Genomic DNA, 23,253 nt, shown 5'->3' with positions numbered 1-23,253 from the left:
TCCTCCTCCCTTTCTATTTCCCTCTGCTTCTAGGCCCTGGCGGAACTAGGAAAACAGATTATGTTTGAACACATGCCAGTCAATGATTTTCCATCTCATATAAATGTAGTCTGATACCTTTAAAAACAGGCTACTTGGTTGTGGTTCAAGTTAGCTAGGCTTCCCCTAACATATTTCCCCTACTCCAGACCTACCTGTGGGCAAGCAACAGAGCTAAGTGAGGAGACCCAAATAGGAATGTATTTTGGGAGCAAGTGGAAACTTCTGAATATTTGTAGAAGACTTGGACAAGATGGGGAAAGAGAAAAAAAAGAGTGTTAACATTGATAAAGGGAACCGTGACATTACAGGAACGCCAGGCATCAGAATTTGAGACACAGTGCCCACTGCCAATGCTCTCCCCTACTTCCCTCCCCGCCCCCAAATCACAGTGTCAGCAGGAAGGCATTACCACCAGGCTCGCAGATACTCTGCCCTTTTGTCCAGGCCTGCAGATAAGCTGGGATGGAATTTGTGACGCAGATACCAGCAAGCTCTATCATGATGAGCTGTATAGCCAGCACACTTGACAACTCTGAAGAGGAAACCTACGTTGGTTACAAACCTTACAGATGGAAACTAATGGGTGTGAATCACAATGGAAACTTACCGGCTAATACATTACATTCACTATTTTAGGGCCTCTCTTTTCCTTACTTCTATTACAAGAAGAGCTAAAATTGTATGCTAATTTAGCTACAGGGACACATTTTAGGACATTAACACCCTAAAAGCTATTCAGAGAACCCACATACTGTGGTGAGGAGCGACCTACAGAAGTATTCAATTAATCATCATCTGTAACCCGCTAGAGGCAGGGTTACAATGCACAGTTAACGTTGACATGAGAGGAAAGCAAACAAAAATAAAATGACAGGATACACGAGGATGCATGGTATGAATGTCTCTCCAGTTTAAAGTAACTCTACTTTTACAATCATTTCTATTACTACCGCTGTGGTTTCCTCAGCTGACATATTGCAAATACAGTCTGAATTCTCACACAAATGCCAGCTCTGGATGAGTCAGTATGTGCTACACAATGAGGCAGGCACGGCAACACCCTTTTTATCAAAGACAATAAACATGTTTTGTAGAAACGCGCAATTTCTACACAATTCTGCAGTGTTACAGATATGCTGGAGAGCATATGAAAACTTGGTCAAGTTGTGTTGAGAATGCTCGGTTTTCTTCATAATAAAAATCACATTTTTATTCAGTGCTTAAAAAAAAAAAACACTATTCACACCTGCAGTAAGAAGCTTTCGTGGCTGAGTGCCAGCAATGGCTGAGAGCCATTTCTAGTTTTTTTTCCTCCTTCACTGCCCTGATGTTGTACTATCACATACAATGGTGCAAAGCAGCAGAAGTCAGAAAAAGCACCTTTTCGCACTCACTCCTCAATAAACTACGAGCTGGACATGGCAGCACAGAATTACACCCAAACATTCTAACCCTCACTGAGAAGAGAACTTTCTCAAGGCAGACGCCGATGCCCGGCTCTACTCATATCTGCAGACATGCAACTGAACACCACTGTTGCTTCCCAGAACTTTGCCCATGCTGCAAACAGAACACTAATCAGAGTCTTGCCAGGTTTTGTTGCTATGCCGCAACAAAATGCTGACAATTTATGTCTGTTTCATTCTGCAGCAGTTTGGGAAAGCTCTGGACAGCTAGAGAAACAGGTACTGGAGGACTCAAAACAGAGAACAAGAAATGTTATATTGCAGCATTGAAGCCAACCATCACTCCTTTTGCTGCTGCCAAGAGATTCTGAAATAGGGAACAGAAAACAGGCAATTCTTTCCTCCAGCAGCAAGGGATGGGGGTGTGGTCTTCAAGTTTATCTCCTGCTAGTCAAAACTACAAGAGTTTCTAAGCAGGATCCAGAGACAGCACCTTGGTACACTCTCCGCACACCTGGCTTCACCCCGGGGTATTGCCATGAATAGCAGGACCGCTGGCCTGAGTTTAGTCCTCCTGTTATTAGGTGTCTGGTAAACTTTAAGACCTATCTACAATGGAAATGGATGTGCTTATTTGGGGTTCAGGTAGTTGGTATATGGCGGGAGAGAGATGGGAAAGGTCAGAAGATGGTAATGTGTAGATAGTTGCAAGGGAACAAACATTTGAGACAATATATTGGATAGGACAGAATATATAGTAAATAAGGGAAAGGGACTGAAAACAATGCAGAATGAGGTACATCACAATCTACAGTAAGAAAAAGACTGCAGTGAAGTCAGGAAGAAAGGATAGTGTAGCAAGACAAATAAACTAATACAGTTTGAAGGGAAAAAGTTGTATACATATTTCATTCTTTTGACTTGCTAGTGAGATGTGGCAGTACAGTATTTCTTTACCCTGGCTACTATACTTACTTCTCAGGCTAACAGTTGTCAGATAAAGTTTCAGGACCTCCTTATATGTTTGTTTTCACTTAAATCCCAAAATGGGTTTGGATGCAAATTCATTTTAATTCAGGAATATGGGATTGTACACACTAGCGCTTACTTCAGCATAAAATGTATGTCACTCCGGGGTGTGGAAAAGCCACCACCCTGCGTGACGTAAATTACACCAATCTAAGCATCAATGTGGATGGCGCTATGTCAGCAGGAAAAGCTCTCCTGCCCACATAGCTACCGCCACTTGGGGAGGTGGAACAATGATGCTGACAAGAGACCTCTCTCCTGTCAGCATGCAGCATCTGCGCTAGCAGCACTACAGAGGTGCAGCTACATTGGTACAGCTGCACTGCTGTGGCGACTCTAGAGTAGACTAGCCCTAAATATCTAGATTAAACCAATTTTCTCAAGAAGACAGCTATATGCTAGAGCAGTGGTCCTCAACCTTTTTGGTCTCAGGACCCATCTGTAAATGTTTACAGCAGGAGTAGTCAATAGGCAGACGCGGGCCAAATCCAGAATGTCAGATGCTTTTGAACGGACCCCAACATCCCCCCCGTTGACCAAGACATTTGGATTTTGACAAAAAAAAATAATGGACTACCCCGGTTTAAGGCCTGCCGTGACACAGTAAATAGTCTAGGGGTGGAGGCTCTGGGGCAGAGCCATAACTAGGCATTTTAGCAGCTGGGGTGAGCAAACATATTTGTGCCCCTACCAGAGGTAATGTGTCCGGGGGGGGGGGGGTAACATCCCCACGCAGATTTTTTGGTTGCACTCCCCCAATTCCGACAGGCTGGATGGCCTGCTGAGGTGAATCAGGAGGTGGAGGTGGCACTCCCTCCCGAGCCCTGCAGCCCCAAGCCGCCCCCATACTTTACACCCTGGGCAGCTGCCCTTCTCACTCTGTCTTGGTACATCCCTGCCCTGAGGTTGTTTCGGTCGGATCCTGCCAGGCACTCACCGCACGGTGGCGGCTCCTGTGCTGTGGGGCTGGCTGGGCTTGGCTCGCCGCTTGGGACATTGCGATCTCTGGGGTTGCAGCACCTGTCAGGTTTGGCCCTGCCCCTCTGATTGGGCCAATCAGAGGGGCAGGGCCAAATTTGTGGGAGTGGAGTTGTGATCTGGCTCATGAGGTTGCAGTGCCATTCACACAAATTTGGCCTACCCAGACTCCAGTCATCAGGACGGCTGGACCAAACCTGAGTGGCGCTGGGACCCCAGAGGTTACAGTGCCTGGAGCAGGGAACCCAACCAGCCCTGTGGGACAGGAGCTACCATTCTGGCAATCCAATTTTGGGACTCAACCCACAGGTTGAGAAATCCTGTGCTAGAGTCAGTGTCTCATATTTCCTTCTTGTGTGCCATTTCCCAAGAGCCTATACATAATACAGAAGTTAACATCCTTAAAAATCTAAAGCTAAAAATCCTCAGTAGCTTTTCCTCACCTTAAAACCTTGGCACAACTCCGCATCAGCTTATATCATCTCCATGTGCCTCCTATACACCTTCCCTTTCCTCACACTGCAAAATTCTCTGTCAACTTTACCCACAATTAACTGGAGAGAGGTGGGGGAGGCAATCACATACATGCCTTGAACAGGATCCTCATCAGTGGACACAAACTCCCCCCAATCCCCATCTACTCAAAAGATGACCCAAATTTCTCCCTAGGTTCAGATATGCATCTTCTCTAGAGGAATAGAGGCCTATTAGAGTCTCATTAAACTGTGCTGTGCAGAGCTCATGCACTTAGGTGCCTATCCTGGAAGGCTGCTACTCTAAGTTATTTGGATAAATTGTACCCCTTTACTATATATTTAGCGCAATGTAGTAGGTTAGTCATGTCTACATATTGATACAAAACATGTACAATGGGATATTGCAAATTTTTCCTTTTCTGTTCTGTAGAAGAAACCCCAGTTTAATATTAATATTCCGCTTGAAACCCACCAGATTAAAAAGAGAGAGAGAAGGAAGTTCAGAATTAAGGCTGAAATTGTGTCTTCAATCCTCCCACTGCACCTGGCTAGCACCAAACAGCCCTAGTGCTCAAACAATGCACACACATTGAGCGTGTTTGAGCACTCAGGTCAAGCAGGCCAGATTAAGATGAAGTTTCAGCCTTAGCTGAATTCTTCCTTTTTGTTCACTGAAAGCCTACAGACTTCTAATGCAGTGGGTCTCAAACTGTTTTTTACTGGTGACCCCTTTCACATTGCAAGCCTCTGAGTGCGACCCCCCTAATAAATATATTAAGAAGTGTGTTTAATTTAAACACCATTATAAATGCTGGAGGCAAGCAGGGTTTGGGGTGGAGGTTGACAGCTCGCGACCCCCCCCCATATAATGACCTCACGACCCCCGAGGGGTCCCAACCCCCAGTTTGAGAACCCCTGTTCTAATGCTACTCCAACTAATTTGTGTGTTACTGGTGAGCGCGTAAGCATATGGTGCTCACAAAACCAAGAATAAGGTTTTCAAGTTTTTTGAAATTCAAGGATTGTATATTTAACCTATACTTTGCAAGCGTCGGATCACAGTCAAGTTAAAACGATGCAATATAAATAAAACTGATTTACTAAAATTAGAATCCACAGATAGACCTAGTCCTGGGCCTGTGCAATAAAGACAATAGCCAACGATTAACTGAAAGGAACAATTTGCTTTCAAAGCTTTCTTTCTGGGTACGTCTATACTTACCTCCGGGTCCGGCGGTAAGCAATCGATCCCGGAAGTGCTCGCCGTCGATGCCGGTACTCCTGCTCCGTGAGAGGAGTACGCGGAGTCGACGGGGGAGCCTGCCTGCCGCGTGTGAACCCGCGGTAAGTTCAAACTAAGATACTTCGACTTCAGCTACGTTATTCACGTAGCTGAAGTTGCGTATCTTAGTTCGAAGTGGGGGGTTAGTGTGGACCAGCCCTCTGTGTATCTATTCTAACTGACCACCGTACAAGTGATTTGATGAACACTATACTATACAAAGCTTTTCATTTTGCAGAGCTTGTGTAGTAGAATTTTGGCTCTGATTCATCAATGTACTTAAACCAGAAGCGTAACTTTAACCATGTGAGTATTCCTGCTGAAATGGGTCTACTCACAAGCTTAAAGTTAGGCACATGGCTTAAGCACCTTGATGAATCACACCTTTTACTTAAGCCCCATTTAACCCAACTAGGAGTGGGGTTCGGACACCCAACGAAACAAAATCTGTATTTTGTTTCCGAACACTTATAGGCACCATCTGATTTTAACAAATCATAGTGGAGGCAAAATAACTTAGCTTGACATTTTTCTTAAACACACTGTTAAAGAGTCACAAGTAGTCAGGAAATTCAGAAGTTCAAGTTCCTTTACTCAACCACATTGCACATCCTCTGTTTTTTTATTGCATGCCTTTGACAATTATCTTAAGCCACACAATAAAAGAGGAATAAGAGTATTAGCCATGTGGAATTTGGTCAAGTTAGCATTGACAATGAAACCTTTGCTTCTGCATTCCTTGGCTTTTTAATTAGGCAACCTTGATTTTGCATACGGAGGGTTTTTTTAACTGCATTACTTGAATTATAAAATTTTTACCTTAGTCATAAAGTGATATTTTAAGATATAGTTCAGAATTACATCACAAACAAGGCTTTAAAAGGGAATTTTTAATTGGTTCAACTTGTTGTGTAATTCCTTTACCACACTAACATCAAGTCAATGAAAAAGACATTTGAAGCTGGCTGCGGATCGCTACTCAGGGCCAATGAGGATTGCTGGAAGTGGTGCGGGCCGAGGGACTTACTGGCCGCTGCTTCCAGCAGCCCCCATTGGCCCGGAGCAGCAATCCGCGGCCAGTGGGAGCCGCGATCTGCCGGACCTGTGGACGGGGCAGGTAAACAAACCAGCCCGGCCCGCCTGGGGCTTTCCCTACACAAGCAGCGACCCCTTTTGAGAAACCCTGATCTAATCCAAGCATTAGTTTTCTACATAAAAACCACACTTCAACCAACAAGCATGTATGCAATGTACATTGTGCTATAAGTAGATATACCAACAACTACAGTGTAATACATACTGTTACTACTCCTGTTTAGAGGAGGATTTTAAGAGACGAAGATTGGATTTAAATTAAAAAAAAAAAAAAAAGATATTGCTCTAGTTCAAAAGGAATTTTAGAAAAGTTCTAGGACCTGTATCATGCAGGAGGTCAGACTAGATGATGACCGTGATCCTTTCTGACGTTGGAAGCTATGAGTAACAGCTACAAGCTCTTGTAAACTGGGTAAAAGTTAACCAGCATAAGAAAAAGAAGGCGGGGTAGAAATCTTAGATTACAATTTTATTCTGTAATTTAAGAAATATTGTTGTGGCTAACATACATTAGGAAACCTGGAGAGAAGCTACAGCAAACAGCAAAGTTCTCTATATTTTGGAATGTTGACATGGTAAGAAACAAAACATTAACTTACCTACTGACAGATAGACCTTTTTATTCAGGTCATATGCACAGACTGCACTTGATCCGTCACAGTCTTCAATGCCACCGCAGGGATTTATTTTATAACGCACATGTTTATCTACATCAATTGCTTCCCATGTATAACTGAAAGAAAAAAAAAACAAAAAATAGCCTGTCAGTTAATACATACCTTCGCAACCATTTACTCAAGCCCAAAAACCCATCCATGAAATATCAGATCTAACCAACGCCAAGCATAAAATAATGCCACAGTCTCCATAACATTGGAATCCCAATTCTGAAGTTTGTCTCTGATGCAGTATAATAATTCCTTCATGTTATTTAGGTGTATGGGCCCGGGAGGAGGGGGGAAAACACACACACACACAGGGGAAGAAATTTAGCCACTTTACCACTGACTGAAACCAGGGTGCAATCCATGGACTCTGCTTGAGGGCCTCATCTTCTGTACCAATCCCTAGCTGGCAGGAGTTTTGATCATTTGAAGCCACCATTCCCCAACCCACAAACGGCTAGAACGCAAAGATACTCTTTTGGTCCACATTGAAGGCTGACTGCTGGGACCAGGAAGAGAGAAGAGGAGCAGTTCTGCTACTCTGTCCCACTCTCAGGCTGGTTTTTGAATCAGCTTTGTCTATGAAGATCTCCAGTGCCTGGTTGCATTACTGTTTGAAAGAGCAGGTCAAAGTTTACTAGGGAATTTTTGGTGCACCACAGCAGCGTCCACACAGACTGTTAGGGCATGGCATGGAGAAGCACTGTAGATTTACATCTAGCTTGCAGTATACTAACTAGCTATATAGACAGGCTCTGAGTTCTCGCTTTCCCGAGAGGCAGCAACACAAATAAACTTGATAAGCAGTGTGTCAATTTCACCACTGCCCACAGGGTCTGTGCAGCAGCAAAGAAGTTGACCAGTTTTCTTAACTTCACTCTGCTGCTGCTTGGGAAAAAAAAGTTATAGGTTGGTGTAGAGGCATCAGAGCCATCTGCAAACTTAAAGAGAGTGTTAGACAACTTTCCAAACATGACCTGTTTTCTTCCCTCCAAGCCTTAGAGTAGATCACCTTTTAGTTACTAAACACCAAGTAGGAAAAGTTGGTGTCATTAGCAAACCAATGGAAGATGGGTAAAAGGAATTCAATATCTACTCCATAGGCATTTCCCTTTTCCTGTATACAGTCTAATCTTTAGCCCCATATGCACAGGTACATTTCACAAATTAGTTATTGAGGGAGAGAAAGAGCTCCAAGCAAAAGCAGCAAAGAATAGAAGTTAATGTAAAAATACAAGAAATGGAAGAAGGGAAAGGAGTTAGACAATGCCAGAGCAAGACTAAGTAAAAGAGTGAAGAGGTAGTAAAGTTAAAAAAAAAAAAAAAAAAAAACCTCACCTGAAGAAATTGACTTAACCTTCAGTTACCATGGGGGCAGGAAAAGAAAAGACTACAGCTGGTTGGAAAAAACTTAGAACAGTTTTCCATTGGAAAATGCAGTTCCATTGAAATCAAAAATGTGTTTACAAAATTGTGTCAGTCTCACCTAGTGTAGATTGATTTTTTTCTAAAAAGGTTATTTAAATCAGATTTCTAAGTTAAATTTAATATGTTTATAAAAAAACCCATGCACACCTAATTTCAAGTTACATTTGAAACTGACATCCTAAGCCAAGACTTAACTTATCAGTCTATTAAATCATTCCATGTGTCAAGATTTTCATACAGCAAGTAACATGCATTGACAGAAAGTCACTAATCCTGAGTTAAGTAGGAGGAAAGCGCACTTTTTATAGGCCAGGTCTACACTACAAATTTACATCAGTATATCTAGGTCACTCAGGGGTGTGAAAATCCCCCCCCCCCCCCCCCCGAGCCATGTAGTTATACCAACCTAACCCCTGGTATAGACCGTGCCATGTCAACAGGTGGACCAGTGGGGTTACAAGAAGGTGAAAGTCAGTCCAAGATCTGTCTTCTCAAGTTTAGGCTGTAAGCCACCTAATAATAAAACTTGAAAATGCCAGTCACCAGTTCTGGTAAAGCAGAAGGAACCTGGTTGGTTAATATTCTGTGTGAATTTGCTCTGAATAACATGACCTACTGGTTCTCTACAACTCAGTGGTAACAGACGACTACTGGAAAGTCAGACACGCATCTACTCCCATGCAATCGTAGAGGCCCATCACAAGTGGTATTCATTGCCTTGCTAGCTACCAAACCACACCAGCCTCTCCTTTTTGATGTGCTCAAAATTCTGCAAGAGTTCCACATCAGTAAGCTTTAAAAAGAATTGTAAAGTTAATCCACAAGTGTCTATGTAGTCAACAGCAAAGATCATAAGACTGAAGTTTTGTTTTCATGGTTTGTGAAGAACCCATTCAGTTGTTAAACATCATGTTTACAAGAATCAGGTTTTTTTTAAACTTTTAAAAGTTGTCTTTAAATTGAAAAAACTTAAAGATGAATCATTCCTGACAAAAACCTTAGAGATTGATTTGTATTTATGATACAAACCTAAGAGCAACAAAAACTGATCACTACATCTAGCCATAGCCTTCCTAGAAGCATAAAAATCTGAACAGCAGGAAATGCAAAGTTACGGTCAAATTTTAAAAAGCCACACTGGAAAGAATGCAGTTAATGTACCCCAAACAATCTCACCCTCTGCTCTTGTATGCCAGTCACTTTGTTCAACAAACATTGATGGTAAGTATGTCCTTTTGACAAATCCTACAGCTATGTCATATGTCAAACCTATATAACTTACTGATTTGGCCAGGAAATCTTAACCCTCACCCCTATGCTTTGACATTTCACTTGGGGCTACATACATCTTAGGACACATCCACTGGCTTATGGAGCAGAATACATGCAAGCCAATTACAAGGATGAACCAATTTTAAAGTGCCTGCAGCTGAATGGAGCTCAATCACTGCAAACAGAAAAGGGTTAAAGCAACAGTAAAAAGGGATCTGATATGAGGGAAGCATGTTATTAACAAAGCGAGATGGGATTTGGATCAGTCTGGTTTGCATATGTAGAATAATATCTTGCATTCATGTGGCACCTCCTACTTAAATATTTCAGCACACTTTAGAAACCTGCTAATTTATCTGAATTTGCCCAAGGTCACAAGGCACGGTTGTGACAGAGCCAGGAACAGATCATCAGGTTTCCCCATTCCCAGCATGCACCTCCTCAAAAGAGGGTGAACTGGAGGCCGTTCTCTGGTTCTGTCAGTGGCATATGTGTTGGGTGTGGACCTGACACACATTATTATGTCAATTATGGTACAGTGTACTGTGATTAAGAGGCTGAAAGAATAATAGTATAGAGTTATGATTGGAAGCGCATGGGCGATGAGATTATGAGGAAAGAGTTAAGGTTGTTGGAGTCGGATTTAAGCTGCAACAATTTTGAATTTCCTAACTTTAAAACAAAACTACAAGTATTTGAAACACTGCAACAGTCTATTAATATTCTACTAATTTTTTTCCCCTAAAGCTAGTGACACTGCAATGGGTTTACAACTTTTGCTCCACCTTAGTGAATCTTTGCCTGAGGTTTACTTTAAATATACGCAAGAGCAGCTGCTCAGTAACACCTCTCTGCATGTTACCACAATACTGGTTGAGCTAGCGTATGAAAACTACATTGACTCATCCTACTGCTGCAGAAGAAGCCACTTGCTCTTCATCAAGCCACACTTGTTTTGTCTAGGCAAGGTCCATCAGAAAGGAGGAAGGCAGAGGGGAAAATATGAAGGTGGAAAGGGGCAAGAACGTACAACAGTGCAGAAACAGTTAAAGTCCAGGAAGAAGTTGTTTTGCAATGGGGGGCGGGGGGGAGGGAAGGAAAGGGAGGGATAGTTTTCTTTCAAAATTGCCCTGAAAGTATTTGTTGTATAGAAACATCGATTTGAAATTCAATAGTTTTGCAGACATGACTTAGAAGTAGTTTTCAATACTAAATCTGTCCCCAGTTTATTTTGTGACTTCACAATAATTTTCCTTAAAAAGGATTTGTCTCTCCTCTTGTTGCTGTGCGAAAGATGCAAACAAACTGGGGAAGAATTTGAACTGTATCCAGAGTGCAGTCAGATACACAAGATAAACTGAAGGTATGGAGAGGCTCTCTTTCCTCTACTTGTTTGCATTATAGTAGCCTTAATGGTTTAACTGGTAAGTTTTGTGACAATCATGCAGATTTAAGTTTTAATTAAGATTTAATCATCCAGCCACTCTCTGTGCTGCAGGCACTCTCATGTGATGCATCACTGATGGAGGTCATATATTGTTATCAGCATCAATTTTAATTCATGATGGTTTGTGTTGCCTGCTTCTGACCCATGCCTAGGTAATGGACCAGTGCAGTATTTAGGTGTCAGATGTGTAGAATCTGGTTTCTTATTTCTGCTTTTGTTTCCTTGGACAGCTCCTCCCAATTCAAACTGTGATAGGAGAAGTAGCAGATGTTGCCAAGGGATGTACCAAGTGGAGGAATGGTGGTCTGATTTCCAAGATGTCATGGGAAAGGCAGGTCCGTTGAATATATCTTTTGGAGCTCTAACCTAGCTGAGTCCTGGGAATGGGCAGAGCTGAAGCAGTGTGTTCTTGGAATAGTGGTGGATGCTCTGGAAGCATTATGGCATAACACCAGTGGAAACCGTAATAAATGACAACAATAATAGATAGGGCTGAGCCGAGTAAGAGGAAGTGTCATTGGTATCATACGTCAGTTTCCTTTAAATAATCTGTCGGTTGTCATGACACCCCTGTTGCTCTTATCTGATTTGGGAGGGAGGTGCAGAAGAGTGAGGAAGAGAATAGTACTTACTCAGACAAGACTAAAAAATAAGAGCTGAAATGTGGTTTCCTCACCAGCAGATGGCAGAGTAGCCTGGAGGAGCAGAGCTGGGGCCAGGGGCTTCTTTCTTATAAAAGGACAGAGCCCAAAGGTGGCCTTGTTCCTGGTGGTGGTTATTGACTTAAGGGAGGAGTCACGGCCTCACTTTCACCTTTTAAAAATTGAAAGAAGTTATCTGAAAAATGAAAAGTGACCAAAAGTCCCACTGGGAGGAGGCAGGAAAGTGGCTGGAGCAGCAGGGCCCAGACCCTTTAAAGGCTCTTAGGATCCCCTGCTGTTTCCACTGGTGCCAGGTGCATGTAGGGCCAGCTGGACCCTGCTCCTGCAGATAGAGCTACATCCCCAATGGGGAAAGACAGGAGCACTGGATAACCCCTCCAATGCTGAAGAAAATATTTAACTTTTACTGGAGATCTTACACAAATGAAGATGTTCACGTGTGCTTCAAGAGAATGAGGTGTATTCATTTTCTGAGTGTTCTGTTTTGTGAGTGATGGTAGCGGAATTATTCATTCAGAGCTGAAATAACATGAAAGCCAAGCAATCCTGGACCATATTCCTCCTAGAAATATAGCTTTGAAAAGGTACATTTGTAGTTAGACTGTAAGCTCTTTGGAGCAGGTATTGTCTGTGTTATGTCTTTGTACAGTACCTAGTGTGACTCAAACTCCTGTTATGATTGAGGACCCTAGGCACTACTGTAATGCAAGAAAATAATCTAATAAGATGTATTATTGACTAGAGCAGAAGAAAGCCCATAGCACTTTTGAACAGATATAGTAATCACCTGAGAAGGAGAAATCCATTGTATACATGCCCATAGTAGGTAATCTTGTGCAGAGTTGGTGTACTTGCTGACCGTCTTAAAAGACTCATATCTACAACATATTTTAATTCATTCCTACAGTTATTTTTTTTGTGCAACTCTTATATTAAGCCATAGAATTAGTCAATACTAAAACAGTTAAATGCCAACAATATTTATAAACTGGATGGAGTACAATCACACTTTAAGGCTCTGAAGACTTACTCCAGAAGCAGCTCCAATAGTGGGTTCCATGTTTATTATGTCTCAATATCAGAACAAATGTGTTCAGTTTACAAGAAGAATTTTTTCTACCTGCCAACTCTGCAAAAATCAATTGAACTGTCACATTGTGACTATGCACAAGGAGGAGGCGGATACAGCTCCTTCTTAGCTGTGTTTGCACTGTAGGACTTACAGGAATAAAATAAAGGAGTAAACTTGTTTGCCTTACTAAAATAAAATATGACAGCACACAACAGAAACAGGCTTAAGAGTAAGAAGGTGCCATTTTTAGAGTTTTGATTTTCAGAGTAGAACTATATTTTAACTCACCCCTCCTTCACACCTAAAATTACTTTGATTTCTAAGTGTATTTCTAACTTGTTTAAACAGGAGAAGCTGTATACATAAATATATATTTATATATAATCTGTCTTCTTCTGAAATATCTGAGACCAACTGTTTTATGATAGATATGTTAACAGGACAAACCTTCAAAACTTCTAGCAGAGAAGCCGATTACCTACATTGTTCATTGAAACTATATTTGTGATGAAAGTACATAGAAGAGAGGGCCAATATACTAATATAATACTACTGTACACTCTGGGTTAGCACGAGCCTTTACATTCATCCTTGTATCAACTAAAAGTGTATAGCCGCATTGTCCCTCCACCCCCACCCAGAGCATCAGGCAGGGGCACTGGAATAATGTTTACAGTGGGGATGCTGAAAGACACTGAACAAAACCATAAACCCTGTATATGATGGAAGCCTACTGCAAATCAGAGGTTGCTGCCATACTCCCAGTGCTCCTAGTTCCAGCATCCCTGGCACCTGGAAAGCATTTGTGACTCAAAGACACCTATCAATTTCAACTTCTGGATCTCTAACCCAGAGGGGGGAAAAGCTAGCTCACAAACAGCTGCTACACACTAAGCTAGGGCCAGTATAAGTTTTATTTTTTCTCACCACTGTTTAGCCTGACACCCACTGAAATTGGCAACTGGAACAACTTGCTTGAGTTGACTCAGAGACAATTTATGCATGCAGAAGTCATATTATGTTAACACAGTTCCTTTGATCCCAAACATTCCAAGCACACTTAATGAATTTAGATATATTTGACACTAGTAGAAAGCAGTCACCTCCAGGGAGGAGGGCAGCAGCCAGGCCATGGCCTAGGCATTGGGCAACAGGGGCATGGGGAGGAGGAAAACTAATCAAATATACCAGTACAAAACCAAACTTAATAAGCACAATGGGATCACTGACACAAAAGCAGAGCCAACTACTCATATTTAAGGTTCTCCTCTGAGAGAACACAAACCCTAACAATTTGGGTGAAATTTTCAAGTCACTTTTGAAAATGGGACTTAGACGCCTAAGTCATTTAGTGACTTGGGCATTCCCTCCCCCCTCCCCCTTTACCTACTTCAGCACGACATAAACAAAGGGTAATAAAAGGAGACCAAGCACCTTGCAGCCTCAAACATTACCCACTCTTTCTCCACAGGTATATACCATAGCGGCAATCTTCTTAGAAACCAATTAGGGAGGATCCCAAAGCACTCTACTAGAAAAGTCACAAACTGCACATAAGGGTCAAGCCCCCCATCATGCAGCCACCGGAGCTGAAATGCAGGGCTATTTAATGGCACAACACAAGGCAGATGGTGAAGGCAATAAAGGCTGTACCCCTGAGGACTGGCCCTAAGGAAGCAAAAGGCAATTGCACAAGAAAGAGCTTGGCCACAACACCACAAATGGTACGGGCGGAGGGGCACACAAATAACCAAGCATGGGAGGCAAGGACCTCATCTGACAAGCAGGGAGACAGCAGCTCCGGGCACCCGTTCGCCCCCCAGTCCGCTGCCACATTTTTAGAGGCGTTTGCAGCTCAGTGAGGGATGGGGGGCGGAGGATCTCCTCAGAGATTGTCCCTTTAACGCCACGGGCCTTGCAGGGGGCTCCAGCCCGCAGCCCCCTCCCCGCAGCGGCAGCAGCCCCACAGCCCGCAGCCCCCTTCCCGCAGCCGCCCCCAGCCCCCTCCCTGCAGCGGCAGCCCCGGCGGAGGGAACCCACCTGCACAGCGGCTCGTAGTCCAGGCTCTGGGCCTCGCCGCCTCCCCGCAGCCCCGAGAGCAGGAGCAGGAGCAGGAGCAGCCAGGCCGGGAGGCGGGGCGCGGGGAACCATCGCGGAGCAGACCCCGGGCCGCGGCCGGCGCGTCTCATGGGTGCAGCGCGGGGGCCTCAGAGCGGAGCCGGAACTAGCAGGCGGCGCTGCCCCTGGGACATGTAGAGAGGAACTGGGGGGGTCATGTGATCCCCACCCCCGGCCTGCTCATGTGACTCCCGGGTCATGTGACCAGTCATGTGAGGACCCGGCTCGGCCGCGGCAGCGCTGGTGCCCGGCGAAGGGAGGTGTGAGGGGGGCTGTGTCTGACTCCGCCCCGGCCCCGAGACCCCTCACAGACCCCTACGCCGCCGGACGAGCGTCAGCCCCGGCCAGCCAGGCACGTTCCCCCAGTGACACCTCCCCTCCCCCAGGCACGCACCCCCCTGACACCTCCCCCGGGCACTCACCAGCCCCCGCACCCCCCTGACACCTCCCCCGAACAGTCACCCCCCCACACACCCCACTGACACCTCCCCCGGGCACTCACCAGCCCCCGCACCCCCCTGACACCTCCCCCGAACAGTCACCCCCCCACACACCCCACTGACACCTCCCCCGGGCACTCACCAGCCCCCGCACCCCCCTGACACCTCCCCCGAACAGTCACCCCCCACACACCCCACTGACACCTCCCCCGGGCACTCACCAGCCCCCGCACCCCCCTGACACCTCCCCCGAACAGTCACCCCCCCACACACCCCACTGACACCTCCCCCGGGCACTCACCAGCCCCCGCACCCCCCGACACCTCCCCCGAACAGTCACCCCCCCACACACCCCGCTGACACCGCCCCCGGGCACTCACCAGCCCCCGCACCTCCCCTGACACCTCCCCCGAACAGTCACCCCCACACACACCCCACTGACACCGCCCCCGGGCACTCACCAGCCCCCGCACCCCCCTGACACCTCCCCGAACAGTCACCCCCACACACACCCCACTGACACCGCCCCCGGGCACTCACCCACCGGACACCTCCGGGCACTCACCCCCCCCGCACCCCACTGACACCTCCTCCGGGCACTCACCCCCCCCCAACCCAACTGACACCTAACCCGGGCACTCACCCCTCGGACACCTCCGGGCACTCACCCCCTCCCCCCCCCCGCACCACACTGACACCTCCTCCGGGCACTCACCCCCCCACACCCAACTGACACCTCCCCCGGGCACGCACCCCACTGACACCTCCCCAGACACTCACCCGCCTCCCCCCGCACTGCAATGACTCCTCCCCCGGGCATTCACACACACCCTTGCACCCCACTGACATCTCTCCCAGGCACTCACCCCACACACACACCACTGACACCTCACCTGGGCACTCAGCCCCCCCTCCATGCACCCAACTCACCCAGGCACTGAGCCCTCCATTCAGCCTAGTGACACTTCACCTCCCATACACCCCACTGACACTTCACCCAGGCACTCAGGCCCCATGTACCCCACAGACACTTCATCTCCCCATGCACCCCAGTGACACCTCACCCAGACACTCAGCCCTCTCGAACACCCCAGTGACACCTAACATGAGCATTCAGCCCCCATACTCCCTAATAACACCTCACACTCAGCTCCCACACCTCAGTAACACACTCAACCTCTACACTGCCCTACATGCCGCCAATCACATGCCCTTGGTCCCCACACAGGCACACACACACACACACCCAGCATCTCCCAATCCTACACACACCTCACCTATTGTGCCACCACAAGGCTACCCATATACCCCAACAGCCCCTCACATACATACTCAGTCCCTCACACACATGCACACACCATAACACCCTTGCCTTTACTCACACTCTGTTCTTTAAACATCCCACATACTCATCTGCTACTTACAACACCCCAACAACCAACTACACATAAACTCATCCCACAATCCCCGAACACCTCCCCTCACAAACATCCCCAACAAACCCACATCATATCTATACACAAACACATGTGCATTCCCTCATATACACAACCCAAACTGTATGCATACACATACCAAACACATTGAGATCAGCTATGAGACGTTGAACGATGGAAATTTTTAAAAAATGTTAAGTGAGATTTTTAATGACTCATTTATTCCTGTATAATGTTTCTGTAAACAAAAACCTCATTGTTGTCATGATTATCATTTTGTCTTTTATATTTAAATGGCAACAGTTTGCAAACCTGTTAAAACTTCCTAAATAAATAAATAAAAAGATTAAAAACAATTCACACATAGCAAAATTCTTCAGCACTGGGAGAGACTGAAAGCTAATCCCATATGGGTGAGACCTGCCAGCAGGTCTGTGGTTAAATGACAGATGCAACGATTATTACTACAGCAGGAAAGCCAAGATGATGTAGAAACAATACCTTGTTTCAGACTTTGGGAGGGAGTGGAGGCTTGCACATGGTGGCATTTTTCTCATAGGGAAGTAGAAGAGACATCCCCCATTGCCACCTCCACTCAGTTTATCTCAGCAGAGCCAGTAGACTCTGAACTTGCACAATCGGTTACTACCAGGCATATGTTATAAATAGGGACACAAGAAAAAAAAATAGGGACATACCTTATAACTCTATTGAACTACACTTTAGATGGAGAGCATTCTGGAGCGACAGCCAGAAAATGGAAACAAACTTATCCCTCCCAAATAGTGACAGCTGGCATTTATGGAAAGAAATTCTGCCCAGTAGTTATCAGCACTCTCCAGTAGGAATTTAAACAAACAGAAATATAAAATGTATAAGACACATCGCTGAAAGTGTTTTCTCTTTTCCTCCCACCCTACTTCCTAGTATCCTGCATCCTTTTGACCAGTGGGACTCCAAACAAGGGGCAAGATTATAATAACCTAGCTCATATTGAATAATGCATTACTCCACAAGCAGTCCTACCGGTACTACTCATGGTATGAGGCACTATTTAACATGAGAAAGAATATCACAATCTAGCCCAAGAGCAGAGTCCTAAACTGATGAAGACAGGATTGGGAGATTAAAGGCACCCACCTCTGGTCCCACTACTGGAGGGAGAAACTGAGGCATGAAACAGCATTCTGCGTATATCTGGTCAGGATCTGTGATAAAATTAAAGGGGCATACTAAAAGCTGTCAGACTTTAAATGTTATCTTCCTTGACAGTTTTCTCTTATTATAAGATTCAGGGTTAACAACTCTCATGATTTTATTGTGAGTCTTGTGATTTTTGGTGTTTTTGTTAAAGCCCCAGTTCTGGCGCTTTGTGATTATGTGGGAATATCAGCTCGTTGGTTGGGTGTTTTTGTCTGTTTGTTTGATTGGGGTTTTTTGTTTGTTTGTTTGTTTTGTTTTTTAAACAAGTTTGCAGCCAGCATGGTTGTGGAGAAAAGATTGGAAACATGAACCCACTGGCTCAGAAGAGAAAAAAAAATCCAGAACCTTTTATTTTTAATAAATCTCATGGGGATGGGGAGGTTCTGACTCATGATTTTTTAATGATTAGGTAATACTGAGTTTTACTTAAAGATTTTTGGCAAAGTTATGCATCTGCTATGCTGAATTCACCACAACAGAAAATAAATAAATAAATAAATAAAATAAAAAAGCCACTCTTACTACCACATCTCGCACGCTAAACAAAGCAGTGCAGACTTGTTATCACCTATCAATAAATTCTTCGTTTATTTACCAAAACAAATAGTCATGCCAGAATTAATAGCAGTGCAGACAGACATACTGTAACTTCTAATTTGAATGATCAGTTTAACTATTTAAATTATAAAGTTGAGTAGGGCCTTGTACCTGAAAAGACTTATGCATATGCTTAACTGACTTCAGTGGAGCTAGTCACGTGCTTAACATTAAGCACGTGACTAGCTCCATTGAAATCAATGTGACTATTCGCTTAGTTAACTTTTAAGCACGTGTAAATCTTTGGAGGCTCAGGGTCTAGGAATTTATCACAATTCAATTAGGTTATGTTATCTGAAAAGGCCAAACCCAAAGCTGTTTTCCGATAAAGGAATTAAGAAGTTTATCCTTATCTAGTTCCCAATCCTGCAAGCTGTTTCACATACACCGACCCCTGCACTTGCACAACGCCCTAATGACTTCAGTGGTGCTCCTGGCAGACACAGAAGTCCATGAAGAGCAGCTTGCAAGATCTGGCCCTTCCTAGAAAAACAAAAAAATTGTGCCTGTATGTGCAGTGCAGTTATGCGCATCATCAGCCTACCAGCAAATCAAGGTTAAAATATAGCAAGGTAGTTATAAAATAGTATTTAAAGTATAGTATAAATAAGTATTTAAATATACATTGAAATTGCTGATACCTTTAAAATCAAATTAAAAGGTATAACTGACTTCAGCTGGCTGGAATCCTATGGATATAGGTGCTGAGCCTGCAAACAAATACACATATGCTTAATTTTAAGCACATGGATCATTCAATACTCCCATTGAAATCTATCTTAAATCATTTTGGGGCACCCTATTAAATGGAATAATTCATTATAAATACATTTGTATAAATAATAATTAAAGCATTTACCTCTCATGAAATTGGCACTTCAGCTGTCTCTCAGTAAGTCAGAAACTACAGAAATGGTAACACATTAAAAATATTCCATAAACTTAATCTAATAGTCGCCTTTTCCTCTTCAGCAGCTGAGACATGGCATGCATGGGTTAAGTTTGATTTTAATCTGTCTCTAGCATCTTAGGCTCAGGCTTGAAAACCTGGGGCTGTGGCTGATTCCTAGGAGACAGGATATCATAGATTATGGATGACAAGTCCTTTGGGGTCCTTCCTCAGGTCTGGTCTGGTCTCAGATGTTATGGCCAATATCAAGCTCATCATGCTTCATAGGTCCTTGTGTGAAGGCGCTCTCAGGTATAGTTTGCTTTTTAAGTGTTTTCTTCCAAAATGATGTCTCAGTTCCCCATGACAGTTACATCTGGTCTGTGGCTTTTCAAAAATCAGGAAGCAAAACCCCTCTCTGTCTCAAGGGGCATTTTTACTGTAAATCCTCCATGGCTCAGGAAAGTTTCTTCTCAGGTGAGGTTAGGACACTTAGTCACTAATTTTCTCAACAGTTTACAATAGTAAAATAATTATTTCCAGCCTTTCTAAGGCACAGAACTCTTCATAGGATTCCTCTCTGGCCACTCCTAGTCTCTAAAAATCACATATGCCATTGTTCACTGTCACCGTTCACAGAATCTCACCCTCTCTACCTACCAATTGTCACTGTTACAGTATCTCTCACTTTCTTTTGCTCACTCACTCTCTCCTTTCTCACTCTCCCCTCTCTAGTCTCTTTCTCCCTTTAGTCTTATCTTACTTTTACTTTTCCTTTGACTTTGCTTCTCCTTCTTTGCTTTTCTATTGCTCCTGGTAATGGTATTTTTCAAAGGCTAAACCTCTGATAAGGGTACCTCCCCAGTCATGCCCACTTAGTCTACTTTATACTAGTTTAAAACAAGATTAGTACAAGAATGCAAACAGGGTCTGATGACCTTGTTTCACAGGCCTTGGTTTAGGCTTCTCAATGCCTTTACAAGGATAGCATGGCGTTTCCAAATCCAGCTGGGATTGCTCAATGAAACTCTAATGTAAAATCAACTTTTTCTAAATTTGCTGAATTTAACCCCATGCCCTGATGCAGGACAAATTCTTACATACTGCACTTTGTGTACATTGCTGACAAGGGTGCTGTTTTGCATTCTGTGCCAGGAGATAGTACTAGGTATTATTGATGTCCTGAGGTCCATTCTCTAAGCCTTTAGGTCATCGTAGAAATGATTCTTCTTGATGCCCACCAAAGCCAAAAGAGGCTCCAAGTTCTTTGTGGCAGCTGTTGCAGGAATCTCTCCTCTTTCCTCTGCATGAGTTGTCAGAAATTAGCTCTCCAGGTATCTCTTCAAGACTACCTGCCACAATGTACCCAGCTTTTCAACATAGTGAGTTGGGTATAACTGGGCCACAAAATAAGAAAAGTGTGGAGACCAAAAGGAATCTCTATATAATAAGATTATTATTGTCACTTGTCTGTGGGTCATTCTGAAGCCTAAAATGTCTGTTGAGTCAGTGTGAAGCCATGGAAACATCTACAAGCATGTCTGGGAGCTCTTTTTGTTCAGAATATCACCAGGATCAGTCATCACTGGGACTCATGATCTGTTACTGTCCAGTTTTTAAGAGCTCAGACATTTTTACTCTATGCATTACACCCATGTGATCTATTTATGCCATGCCAAGACTCCTAGACCATTGTGATAGTGGAAGTAACACAATTTTGCATTCCTTTGGTTGTATGAGGGAGACTACATGGATGGTGGATTACCTGGCCAACTGCCATATCCGTGAGACAGCACGGGCTCTCAGCTATGAGTACAGCATTACTGAGTGAAATCTTGGACCCCTGGAAGTCAATGGAAGTTTTTTTGGGGAGGGTTTCACCTTTCACCCCATTCTATGTGTTATTCCTTTTAGCCACTGAATCCCATAGAATGAATGATGCTAGGGTTTGAGGGAAGAGGTTCACTTTTCTAATTTTTCATTTGTTTTAACTACCATGTAACTTTTCAAAACGCTCTGGGCTTTGGAAAAAATGAAGAAGAAAGAAGAAGACAACTTTTCCAAACATGTTGATGTTGTGAAAAGTTACCACATGGCAGAGTTAAAGTATACTTTTTCCATTTGCCACTCAGTAACTGTTCTAAAGTTGGAGACGTTCTGAAGGATGCAAAAGGAAATTTTTTTTTAAATGAATGACAAGACAAAAACCTGACCATCATTCATTTTATTGCACTCAGCAGCAAAAGGAGGGGAAAGGAGGGAGAAAGGGGTGAAAGAGGGACAATTGAAAACATAAAATTAAAAAATTTGAGGGGGGAATATTTAACAAAAAATTTTTAAAATATTTTTTTTCCATTTTGAACCTTGCAAAACAGAAACAACTTCAAAATTTCTACCTTTTTTGCAACCGTTTTTCCACTTTTCATTCAGCTCTAATTATCTCCAACATTCTCCATCTTCTGAATTTGTGACAACTGCTTATACTGCAGAGCCTGGCTGCACAAGTATCCTGGGAATTAATGCCATGTTAGCCCCTACACTGTCCTCCTCCTAAGGCAGATCAGAATTACTCATCCCATCTGAGAGATTGATATCCTTTCTGAATCCTCTCCTCAATTTGATTGGCTAGATAAGACATATCCTCAGGACTCCTTCCCCAAAGCAACCAGCACCAGCTACAGTAAAGAGTCAACGCTATAGATCAAAGCCGTCTAGCTTCCTGTGTACCCCCCTGGACACAGACAAACCTCACTGGACCCAGCAAGACCAATCCAGATTAATTTGTTGTTACCAGTTACTCAGAAAATTGTTTTCCTGGTGACCAAGTAAAAATAAAAGAAATCAAAATAACACAATATAACAGTAACAACAAAACAAAAAACAAACCCCAAACCAATTAGGTGCATCTGTGGTCTGTAACTTATTCTGTGACTCGTCATTTAAGACTGCCTAGCTTTTCTCAAAGATCAAGGGCTCCTTTGTGGAGTACCCTACCAAGGTTTCTCAAACTTAATTGCACCGCGACCCTATCTGACAACAAAAATTGCTACACGACCCTGGGAGTGGGGCCAAAGCCGAAGCCCAAGGCCTTCAGCCCCAGGCGGGGTGACTGTACCTGAACCCCACCTGCCACCCAGGGCTGAAGCCCAAGGACTCAGGCTTTGGCTCTGGGCGGTGGGGCTCAGGCTTCAGCCCCGGGCCCCTGCAAGTCTAACACCAGCCCTGGCGACCCCAGGGGTCCTACTTTGAGATCGTGACTCACAGTTTGAGAACCACTGCTATAAGCAAAGCTATATAGACATAGCACAAATCTGATATCGTGGTATTGCCACAAGGTGACAGTATTACATCAAATCTATGAAGACAGTATGTTTTATTTTTCGGATTCTCCCCTGCATACTGTATACCAGAAATAAAAGGAGAGTATTTTGCCTGCAATTGGTATTCCATTGTTTATTAGTCTCTGGGGGATGGAAATTGTCTAGGTCCACATTTTTTGTACAGTTTTACTCATGAGTATTTGTCTTCAATTGCACCACCCTGTGTGCCTTGAAAATACATTCTTGTCTAATCATATCTCTCATGTTTATGGGTGCCCATCACTATAATATCTGTTATTTACACAGTGCTTCAATAAGTCCATGTAACACAAATCCCCCTGGCATCCTTAGCAGAGCTAACAATGTAGCTTATTGTATAAAAATAAACAAATTGCT

At 44.0% G+C, this 23,253-nt stretch overlaps 1 protein-coding gene across 1 annotated transcript in view; it reads right to left on the bottom strand.

Moving 5' to 3' along the window:
- Positions 1-16,214, bottom strand: part of IGF2R (insulin like growth factor 2 receptor) — a 91,150-nt gene extending 74,936 nt beyond the window's left edge. The window contains exons 1-3 of the mRNA XM_065588914.1: positions 15,897-16,214; positions 14,895-15,377; positions 6,908-7,041 (exon numbers count right to left, since the gene is read on the bottom strand). Coding sequence (XP_065444986.1) covers positions 6,908-7,041; positions 14,895-15,043 — 283 coding nt within the window. The 5' untranslated portion in view covers positions 15,044-15,377; positions 15,897-16,214. The remainder of the gene's footprint in view (positions 1-6,907; positions 7,042-14,894; positions 15,378-15,896) is intronic.
- Between the last annotated feature and the right edge of the window lie 7,039 nt (positions 16,215-23,253).

This window comes from Chrysemys picta, chromosome 3 (genome assembly GCF_011386835.1).
Source record: "Chrysemys picta bellii isolate R12L10 chromosome 3, ASM1138683v2, whole genome shotgun sequence".
Taxonomy (NCBI): Eukaryota; Metazoa; Chordata; order Testudines; family Emydidae; genus Chrysemys; species Chrysemys picta.
The sequence above is the reverse complement of the archived record's forward strand: the minus strand, read 5'-3'. Positions and strand labels throughout refer to the sequence as shown.